This window comes from Eptatretus burgeri, chromosome 11 (assembly GCF_056783735.1).
Source record: "Eptatretus burgeri isolate ZD-2024b chromosome 11, Ebu_testis_v1, whole genome shotgun sequence".
NCBI lineage: Eukaryota > Metazoa > Chordata > Myxini > Myxiniformes > Myxinidae > Eptatretus > Eptatretus burgeri.
This window is the reverse complement of record NC_140971.1, coordinates 3,679,395-3,691,215: the sequence shown is the minus strand read 5'-3', so window position 1 is coordinate 3,691,215 and position 11,821 is coordinate 3,679,395. Positions and strand designations below refer to the sequence as shown.

The window sequence follows — 11,821 nt, the reverse complement described above, 5'->3', positions numbered from 1 at the left end:
GAGAGAAAAAGAGAGAGAAAAAAAGAGAGAGAAAAAAAGAGAGAAAAAAAGAGAGAGAAAAAAAGAGAGAGAAAAAAAGAGAGAGAAAAAAGAGAGAGAGAGAGAGAGAGAGAGAGAGAGAGAGAGAGAGAGAGAGAGAGAGAGAGAGAGAGAGAGAGAGAGAGAGAGAGAGAGAGAGAGAGAGAGAGAGAGAGAGAGAGAGAGAGAGAGAGAGAGAGAGAGAGAGAGAGAGAGAGAGAGAGAGAGAGAGAGAGAGAGAGAGAGAGAGAGAGAGAGAGAGAGAGAGAGAGAGAGAGAGAGAGAGAGAGAGAGAGAGAGAGAGAGAGAGAGAGAGAGAGAGAGAGAGAGAGAGAGAGAGAGAGAGAGAGAGAGAGAGAGAGAGAGAGAGAGAGAGAGAGAGAGAGAGAGAGAGAGAGAGAGAGAGAGAGAGAGAGAGAGAGAGAGAGAGAGAGAGAGAGAGAGAGAGAGAGAGAGAGAGAGAGAGAGAGAGAGAGAGAGAGAGAGAGAGAGAGAGAGAGAGAGATTTCTCTGCACTGCTGAAGCACTTGACGGAATGAGTTGAAAACTATGGGGGAGGGTATGCCTGGGAAAGTTTTAGGTGGTCAAAAAACAAAGTCCCCGGGGGTTCAGGGTGAGGGGTTGACCCCAATTCTCAAACACCGATTGAGTCATAACAAAAACTTTAAAAATAGTATTTGCTGCTTCCTTGCTTGACATTCAGCATTTAAAAGGATAAGAACACAGACAATCCCCATATGTTGGCAGCCATGGGGAGGAAGAAATTCCTGTTCAGGAAATGGCCTGTCGAGTGCGGCAGCGCCATTGTTGTGGCATTGCCGGTACCCAGAGTGCCCCAGGAAGTGGTGGCACTTCCCCCAATCTCAGTCACCGTGTTTGTCTCATCTAATAGTCCTGTGTTGTGTCTCCTTGTATTCGTCTAAATGTCCAAGTACATGTGGCAGCTCCACCACGAGCCTTAGATCCCGCATAAAGAAAATAAAAAGTGAACAACCCATGCTTACAGACAGTGTATTTGAGTTTGACTCGTGATACCCCGTCCCTACCAGGTGGCACTATACAATACACATTAACATCGAGGGAATTTCGATGTTCCCCATATACCCTGAACCCCTGGGATTATTAATTATTTTATCATCTCAAACCTTTGCTTGCACATTCTGAGTACAACCACCAGTTTTCAACTCATTCTGTCCAGTGGTTGAGAAGTGCAGATGATTCAAACACACAAACAAACAAACTCTTCTCAAATGATAGTGTGATTAAATGTGGATCACAAGTCAAGAGCGAACAGCCCATCCTTACATATGAGTTAATTGCCCCAGGATTTTAGTACGACTTGTAATTTGTGAAATTGGTAGATGACTTTGTGACCAGTTTTGCCAATGTAAAGCCTGTTGCAGAGAGAGCATGAGATACAATAAATGATATTTGGGGAGATAGTCAAAATGGTGTGTGAGGTTGATGGAGTTCCAAGTAGCTGACGACGCCAGACACAACCTGACTAAGTGTCGGGACAGCTGCAGAGGTGTCTTACCGGAGTGGGTCCGACATTGTTGGCGACCTGGGGTCATTTGTTCCTTAGAATGAAGTTGTGGTCTGAAGGAACGAGTATTACAACGGTTGGGCGAGCACTCAAAAGTTATTGGTTGGAGTTAACGGTTTTACCGTCCTGTGCTGGGAATATGTATTAGTTCAAATTCGTCGTTCACGGCATGGGATGATCATAACCGTTATTACATCTCCCTCTTGCTGAGACGAAGGGTTCACAGCCAAAACGTCAGCGCCTTTGCACCTTTTGTTTGTTTCTGGCAGGATAGTGAACCCTTTTCTCCTGTTTATCGACAACTCTGTGCCACCAATGGGGCTTGCTAGCTTTTACTGGAACTAGAATGCTTTTGTGTTGGCAATGCAAACCCGCGTTGCATCAACACCGAGTCCCATCATTGTGGTGTACCGGAAGCCTTATGTAGTACAAAGCATGCAGTTGTTGCAATTCGACGCCAAATAGCCCTGCTTTCCTTATGCCCCTGGAATGGCCTTTACAATTACCAAGTCATAATGAACCACAGGGCATACTTGATAATACATTACCTGTACGGTTTGGTTTTATTAAACCATTATAATCTTCTTTTCATTTTTTCATTTCACCTGCACCTTGGGTCAATTGCAAAATCTCTGAACATTCGCAATCAGGTTAATAAACAAATACTCATGGTTTTATTTCTCCTTTGTGAAAATATAATTTAAATATGTTGTACATAGCATGACATGGTGTACACGGTACACTCGCTAATCGACAAACGACAATAGAAAAGGGAATTAACATGTCACGAAGGCACCAGGTCCGGAGAGAGGGGCATCACACTACACCTTGCCACTCGTCCGTTTCTTCATGGACCATGACCAGGGCCTGTACATTATGAGCACCGACGTGACCGGCCAGCCCGGCGGCATCGCTGAACTTTTGTCCACACGAGTCACACACGTACACGATGCAAGCCGTGGGGTCTGTATGGAATAAAAATAGGCCATCATGATAACAACAACGGAGGGTACATTTTCATGTTGTGACTGAAGGTTAAGGAAGGTGTATGTTGCACATCCTGAGTACAACCAGCAGTTTTCAACTCATTCTGTACCACCCACCCCTCCCCCACCTCCACACATTTCATTTGTTCCTCTTTTCTCACAGTTATTCCTGAAATGGTTCAATCATACCGTTTCCTCCAGGACTTCAAGCAGATAGGGCACCACCATCTCAAATCACCCCTCTTCACGATATGTCTACCCCCATCAACCCCCCCCCAACTTGGGGGTTACAGTGTTCGTTCATTCTCTCTCTTTTTCATTCAGCCCCTTAATTGTTGTGTCCAACTGCAGTGGCACTGCACCACTGTCAGTTCATTACCTTTTATCTTCTGTCACCTCACTCTTCCATGAGCCTACACTTTGTGTTCAGTATACATATAGAAACACGTCCTGGTTTTTTTATTCTATTATTAATATCTGCCAGTTTGGTTCAGGGTTGGGAAAGCAAGCACAAAGAACAGTCTTTCCATTTAATATGAGAATTTTTTTTTAATCTAAGTACAAGTACTGTATTACGTCTCTGAGTTCAGCTCAGGATGTCAGAGTTGAACCAGTGCATGAAGGGATGTTCATCATTATTGTATCAGCTTTATGATGATATCCCACCTGTAAACATTACCTGTTTCGTGCATCTGTTCTGCTGCTCTCGAAATCTCGGTTTTGAGCATTTCCATCTCCTCAGCTACACTGCCCTCCATCGGAAGCACTGGTCATGTGAAAACACACACACACACACACACACACACACACACACACACACACACACACACACACACACACACATACACACACACACACACACTAGTAATTCTCAAACAGACAAATACAATTTCCACTTGGCAAACCACCCATGGTTTACCTCAATGTATGTCAGCACTGAAGTCTAGCCATGACGTGTAAACACCCACTGCAATGTAACAGGATGACCGATCCCAGAAGTCATCAATTTACCTGGTAGCAGGCCTTATCTATCAAATGCAAACTCTGAGGATTGTTTTTTTATTTACATGATCCAAAGCGTGTAGTGGAGCTGCCAAACACACACATGGACGAACAAACATACGTGACACAACACAAGACTGTTAGACGACACAAACACAGCCACTGAGCTTGGGGGGAGTGTTGAAACTTCCCAGGATACTCTCAGTACCAGTGACATCACAACAATGGCACCACTTTTCTCACCATACTCAGCGGGACATTTCCGAAGGAGGAATGGATGCCAACCGATAATGGGGATTGTCTCTGCTCTTATTCTTTTTAATGTCAATCAAGGAATTTGAGTTCAGAACAGAACTGCATAGTGATGACCATGCCCCCAACCATGAAGAGATGACAAAAAAAAGAAATACATAAAACTAGAACGGTACTCGAGTACATACCTCCGCCAGGCTGAACAGTTTACATTTTTTTATCCCACCGATAGGGCAGATCTAAATGTGAACCCGAATCAAAATCTAATCGGCTTGTTCTTGTCACCTACCCGACTCATCCATCAGGTTTTGTCATAATTCGTCCACAACTTTTTGAGATATCATGCTATATATCGTTTTGGCCCTATCTCTCAATGGTGAAGAATCACTTTAAAAGATTTAAAAATTATCATTTCCGGGTCTGGATTCGGATCCTCACCGAGATCGAATCAGTTCATCGGTGTCACACACCCAAGGTGTCTACCAAGTTTCATCCGAATCCATCCAGAACTTCGAGATATCATGTACACAGACAAGCAGACAGACAAACAGACAGGGGTGAAAACGACTTCCTTCCACCTTCAGTGGCGGAGGTAATAAGATTACTCGAGGAAAAATAGAACACAACAAGAATATGGGCCGGGTGTACGAATGGCAAATTTCATGGGTTGCGATCCCGTCAAATGCCGTAATATTTTGTCCATGGAATTGCTAAACCGAAGGGTTTTGAAAGTGACGAAAAGGCGATTTGTGTCAGAGGCTAGTGTTCAAGTATATAATTCAATTAGTTGAAATACATTAAAGATTTCAAACACTTCGAAGAAAAAAAAACATTCCGGAAGTTTACCGCTTCTTTTACGCAGCATCTTTTATGCAGCATCTTTTACGCCACCCGATCTCACACGTTGCATTCGTTCTTCATGCCAGTTGTTTGTGTCCTTTGTGACGTCCTTAAATGTTTTTCAATTTTGTTTGACTACCAGACAGGCAGACAGAGCAAAAATATCTCACTCCTCCCTGCACATGTGTGTGGATCAGAACAAATTCGGAGCCAAACTACTGTTAAATGACAGGTTCGTTTCCCGGTTCACGTTCAAAATATAACATTCAATTGAAATCAGTAATTCCTCGACGATAAACTGACGTTTGTACACACACGCACAGACAGCCAGAAACGAACCGGTTGCTTCACACGTGCGGGATAATTACAACCCTGGCTCACACTTCGCAGAATCGACGTCTCGCCGACGAAATCAACGATCACTCTTATAACCCCGATAAAGCGTGAATACGATCCCAATGTACAACAAACTAACTTCCCCGAAATAAAAACCACAAAATGCTCGGAATCACATTCAACCCTCACGTGACTTTCAGTAAACACACACGACAAATAGCACAAGTTTATCAAAAAATACAAAAATCACTAAAACCACTACAACAAATTTTGCTCAACAAAAACAATGACTCACCACGGTTTATTAAGCTTAGCTGAACCACTACCTACTACTATTCCATCCCAAGCAGCACTTCCACCACACCCAAAACAAATGTGTTAAAACTTCAAATGCAAAACAAAGCACTCACGATCATCCCAGGCTGTATATACCAACTCCCTGAGATACATCTCCTTCATCCAGAAACTAAAATACTTCCCCCTCAAACACCATCGATACTAGCCAGACAGCAGAACACTCACGCCACCACTTATTCAATCACTCACTTCCTCCCAAACGCAGAAACACCTCACTCGCAACTTCGTGCAACGTCTTCTCAAAAAGTGCCACCGACGCTCAAACACGTCTTGGAGAAAGAAAGAAAAAATTCACAATCACATCATCACCACAGCTTCGCAACAACAGAACAACAATAAAATAGTCAACGAACCACATTCCATGATCCATCCATTCGACCAAACCTTCCACAACTCCCCCAGAGTAACATGAATCAAATCCTGTTCTGCTTATCATTCCACACTCAAAACGTACTGACAAACATTTGATCCAACTCAAGAGCAGCTGTGCCCACACCGTCCCCTTGAGCCCGACTCCATAGCCCGTACACCACCGAAATCACAACGTACCCTCGACTCGCATAGTACAGACAACTCTTCAACATGTATTCTCATCAGCATCGCTGGGATAATCCGATCAGAGCGGTCTGCTTCCATCTCTACCTGACATAACCTTTGACCTCTTGACCCCATAATCGAATCAGTTTAATGTCATACATCATTACACATAATTATACCAAGTTAGACTTCAATCCCTTCAGCCGTTGTCAAGTTATTGCAGAAATAAAAACCCTCTCGTGGATTCTGACCTTTGATCTCTTGATGCCACCATCTAATCAGTTCATCTTTGCATTGAACTGCATACTTGTACCATGCTTGGTCAAAATCCCATCACTGGTTCACAAGTTAGCACGGTAACATAATTTTTACCTCACGTGACCTCTGACCTTTGACCTTTTGATCCCAAAATCTAATCGGTTCATCTCTAAATCATTATACATACTTGTACCAAGTTTAACTTGGATCCCTCAGCCGTTCTTAAGGCCCAGTCACACCTTGATGTTTTAGCCAGCGATGGCAACGTATTAAAATTTATGTAAAACGCTGGCTAACGTTGAACTTTTGATGTTTTTTTTTTAAAGATTCGGACGTATTCATAGCGACTTGGTCTTATGTATAACGCATTACTAACGGACACAGAACGTTTCGTTGTGTTATAGATAACTTATACCAACGAATGCTGAACCTGTTGTCAGCCGACACAACCTATGCCCAACGATAGTCTAACTCAGGCATAGCGCGTTGCACGCATCGCCGACGATGTCGTGGCGTAGCCTATTAAAAGGCTGACGCACAACGATTCGAATCATAACTGCCGTAGAAATGGAAGTGTCAACATCGCAGTCACACCTTGGCGATCTTGCCAGCGTATGCCGACCTAAGAAAAATGTGTCTAAAACATTGGGGCACGTCAAATACGGTATGAGTAAGTTTGGTATACGTGAGTAGAAAGCTAAAGTACGCTATCATACGTCAAGAAATTTTAAACATGTTCAAAATTTTACGACGTACTTGGCGTATGACACACGTTCCGCATGCGATGGGGATAAGTTGTACACACGATATGCGCACGCTTACACACGTCCACAAAGGCTACTTATAAGCTACTTATAAGTCGAAACACGTCGCGGTAATGTCTTTTTTACGCGAAACTTATTTCTAACTTATGATTGACGTGCTTTGAACCAATTCTTTACGTAGTCCCAACACACATCGACGTATGTAGACGTATTCCAATGACGTCTTCCGGTCGACAAAAAAAATAAATGAACGTGTTTCTAACTTACAACTGCCATATAAAGACGTGTTCCGTATATATATAAAATAAAAGACGTATAAAAGATTTTGGGAATTGGTATATAAAAATGGTGTTCATAAAAGAGAACCCAACAGTGTTTGAGTCCTTTTTGAGTCGATGTCCATGTCAGCAGTAACAGTATCAGTATCAGTATTAGTATTAGTAGTAGTTTGTTCATGTTGGCAGTAGTAGGTGAGTGTGAGGGGAGGGTGTGGGTTATGATGGATCCTCCTTGCGTCCGTGTGTCCACGGGTAGGAGACATCTTTGCACCATTGTTCGAAGTTCTTCGCGGCTAATTTTTTATGGGGCTTTTTCAACAATGAGCTATGGCTTGTTTTTACGATTTAGGTCTATTCATAACGGGTTGGACAAATGCACAATGAACTAATAATGTGCATAGAGCGCTTTGATAACTTATAGATACGGTATACCAACGAATAATTATCGTGTAGCCGGCGTTCACAAACTATGCCCAACGATAGCCTAACTTATCCATATCGTGCGGCAGTTTATCTTTGCCGGTGACGTGGGGTTTGCTATTCATAGGCTGCCACTCAACGATTTAAATGGCTGCATCTCCACTATTGAAAGTAGACGCTTGCGCTCAACAATTGGATTTTTTTTACACTCAACGACTTTTAAACGGTACCACTCAGCTATTTTCATTGTTTACAATGAACAATTTAAATTGCTGTCACTCGCCTTTGTTTTTTGACGCTGGCGCTCGGAAATTTTAATCGTTTCTATTGAACGTGCTAAGTCGCTCAAACCCCACTATTGAAAGTAGACGCTTGCGCTCAACAATTGGATTTTTTTTACACTCAACGACTTTTAAACGGTACCACTCAACTATTTTCATTGTTTACAATGAACGATTTAAATTGCTGTCACTCGCCTTTGTTTTTTGACGCTGGGGTTTGGAAATTTGAAGCGTTTCTTCTGAACGTGTTAAAACGCTCAAACTCGACTATTTTAAATAGACGCTGCCGATGGACAATTGGAATCATAGCCAAGCTAGACATCGAAGTGTGAACATCCTCGTCATGCCGAAGAAAAGTTTGAAGAACGCTGCAAATAAGTGTCCTGGCCGTGGCCGTGGACGCTGACGCAAGGACGATCCATTATACTGACGTCTTTCAGCCTATGAGTAACTTAAAAGTAGCGTCTGTCGACGTGTGGCAACGATCGCGTAACGTGCCAACAACACGTTAATCATAGGTTAGAAATAAGTTTCGGGTACGCTAAACATTACCTCGGCGTGTCTCAACTTATGATTAACTTACAAGTAGCATGTCTTGACGTCTGCCAATGATCGCAGACCGTGCATACAACTTGTGGCCAGCGTAGCGGAACGTGTGAGTCATACGCCGGCACACGTCGTGAAATTTCAAGCATGCAAAAATTTGAGGACAACTGAAAAGTACAACGTTTAAAGCCAGCGGACAACGACGTATGGCAGTGTTTTTCAGCGTGCTCTCAATGTTATCAAAACTTACCAATAACGTTTTCAACATGTGCCAGCGTTTTAGAAAAAATATTCAAAAATCAGCATACGTTGGCTAAAACGTCAAGGTGTGACTGGGTCTTTACTATCGTGATAACGAAACCCTATCACGGACAGACAGCCAGACTGACAACCTGAAAATATAATGCCTCGGGCAACTTCATCGTGGAGGCATAAACAAAAACACATGGACTAGACTTAGAGCAAGGAGCATGGGATCGGGTTGTTATTTGAATTTCGGAAAGGTGTTGGAAATTCATGTTTAGTATTAAAACTTTCATTCAGAAAAGTGGAAGCAACAGAAGCAAATTCATGCAAAATACAAAAGGAAACAAACGAAATGAAGATACAAGCATCGTGAGTGGGCACACTTTTATAATAATCAGACGGGAGGAGGGACAGGAGACCTGTATGGAGGGGCAGGAACATACAGGAGACCTGTACGGAGGGACGGGATCATACAGGAGACCTGTACGGAGGGACGGGATCATACAGGAGACCTGTACGGAGGGACGGGATCATACAGGAGACCTGTACGGAGGGACGGGATCATACAGGAGACCTGTACGGAGGGACGGGATCATACAGGAGACCTGCACGGAGGGACGGGATCATACAGGAGACCTGCACGGAGGGACGGGATCATACAGGAGACCTGTACGAAGAGGCAGGAACATACAGGAGACCTGTACGGAGGGACGGGATCATACAGGAGACCTGGACGGAGGGACGGGATCATACAGGAGACCTGTACAGAGGGACGGGATCATACAGGAGACCTGTACAGAGGGACGGGATCATACAGGAGACCTGTACAGAGGGACGGGATCATACAAGAGACCTGTACAGAGGGACGGGATCATACAGGAGACCTGTACGGAGGGACGGGATCATACAGGAGACCTGTGTGACGTGCAAAATGAGAGCGAGAAGATTGTAACCATTAGGCTAAGATTAACAGCCATCGGGTGTGTGTGTGTATGTGTGTGTGTGTGTGTGTGTGTGTGTGTGTGTGTGTGTGTGTGTGTGTGTGTGTGTGTGTGTGTGTGTGTGTGTGTGTGTGTGTGTGTGTGTGTGTGTGTGTGTGTGTGTGTGTGTGTGTGTGTGAACAGCGTACATGTTCTTGTGGTTCATTTCTTGGTAGTGACATTCACTACATGTGCAAGAGAATTTGATAAATACAAATACGTATTGTTTAAGACATTTTATTTAATTCATCATGCATTTCTCTGATGCAAAAACCTTCCTTTGAAAAGTTAGGCATATTGCTGACCGACCAATCATTAGGTTTACTCTTCAAGCAAGGGAAACAATTTATTTGCTTTGATCTCAGGAGGTTCGAGAGATCATGTTTAGGAATGACCGGAGACCGTCTGCCTTTAAATGCAACTAACACAGCCCTTTTATCCCTTGCTACCCAACGTGATAGAGCTCAGTTAGCACGACCTGCATGTTACCCACCTGTAAACTGCGCCACCATAGAGACACCTTCAGCAGCCAAAGCAGCCACTGCCTCTGTTGCAATGGCAACCACGTTACCCTCTCCATCGGTGGTCACGGCATCTGTCTGGAGTTCAAAATCTTCCTGGGCTTTTGTTTTTCCAGAGGCCTCTATTCTGCTCACCCTCTCGACATCGCCACGGTCTTCCACCCGTCCGTCCCGCCAAGCCGCAGCCTCTCCCGTCCCTTCTTCTCCGTCTGCCTGGACATCTTCTCCATTGTTATCTCGCATGCCGGTCCCGCCCTGGTGGACGGTTCTGACGTGCGAGCGTAGGTTATCCACGCGGTTAAACCCACGGCCGCAGGTGTCGCATAAGTACGGTTTCTCACCTGCGCAACAACCAAGTAATCATTAGAACAAAGTGAAAACGACACAAATGAGAATGGTTTATATCAAAATGAACAACAGCTACAACTGGCAGTACCGGTACACAGCAATTAAATCACAATACTGACCATGCAATAGCATGTATATTTCACCAAACAAAAATCAAATGTCACAAGTACATAATTTGTAAACCTTAATGGGAATGTCCAACAAATCAATAGACATGCCTTTTTATTCAGTTTCCACTACATTGGTTGACTTGGCCGAGCGAACTTCTTCAACCAGTCTTCTTTTTCGTGTCGCGACACTTTTCCCAACCACTGCAAAACACTGGCTCCGGCACAGGAGTTGAGAGCCTTCAGGTGTTCTGGTGTGCAAGGCTCTGATAAGAGAGGGAAATCTAGGAGATGCTCCATTGTTTGAAGACCCTCTCCACAGTCACAATCGGTTGGGCCATTTTGATAATATCCTAACTTCTGCAGAGGGCTCTACAGCATCCGACCATAGCTCTGAGGCTATTGAAACACAACCAGGTTGGCCATGTCTCACTGGCTCCTTTTGGCAGGGACTCCTCACGGTCGAGTGACAGCTTGTGAGGTCTTGATTGCAGGTGTGTTGACCAAGCATCTATCCTGCAAGCTGTGGGGGTTACCATCCAGGGACTGACCAGCATGAAGGAAACTATTCCTGGACTTCAACCTCTTGGGTGTTGGCTTGTGTTGAAAGAGTGTGTGATGAGAATCACATTCCTGCTTGGTTCTTTCTATTTGTGAAGAGACTGCCCGCCTCTTCTGATTGATGGTGAAGCAATACCACATTGCAAATAGAGGTCACCCATATATGTTGGTTAAAAGCAACCAGAAATAGCTTTGCAGGTCATATTGATGGGTGGATCAATCTTCTTCGCATGTCAGGAACGGCCCCAAACAGGACAAGCACATTTCACCGCTGAATAGCACGGGTGAGTGTAGTACTTCGAATGGTCACTTTGTCTGTTCTCCATTTCAATTTGGTCAACTTCCTCAAGATATTTCTGGCTCCTACCTTCACTTTTGTCTTTAAAGACATGATCTTTGGAGCTGAGGGTGCGGTCCAGGGTGACTCCAAGGTATATTGGCCTGGGGGGTTGCGAATCGATCTTCTCCCATCCCAGCAGACATTCAGCTTTTGGGTGGAATCCCCGTTCTTAAGATGAAAGGCACCGATTTGCATCTTCCTTGGATTAGCCAACAAGTGGTTGATGGTGTAATTTTACTGTAATAGTTGCTTAATACAGCTCGTGCATCAATGAGGGACTGCACAACTTTTTCAAAG

General features: G+C 44.1%; 1 protein-coding gene across 7 annotated transcripts in view; it reads right to left on the bottom strand.

Annotated features, from left to right (window-relative positions):
• Positions 1–2,101: 2,101 nt before the first annotated feature.
• ZBTB17 (zinc finger and BTB domain containing 17) overlaps positions 2,102–11,821 on the bottom strand; it is a 62,395-nt gene continuing 52,675 nt past the window's right edge. For all 7 annotated transcript variants that reach the window (XM_085847761.1, XM_085847760.1, XM_085847757.1 and 4 more), the window contains 3 exons: positions 10,141–10,509; positions 3,230–3,316; positions 2,102–2,529 (listed from right to left, as the gene is read on the bottom strand). In XM_085847761.1, the coding sequence (XP_085703887.1) occupies positions 2,381–2,529; positions 3,230–3,316; positions 10,141–10,509 (605 nt within the window). In that variant the 3' untranslated portion in view covers positions 2,102–2,380. The remainder of the gene's footprint in view (positions 2,530–3,229; positions 3,317–10,140; positions 10,510–11,821) is intronic.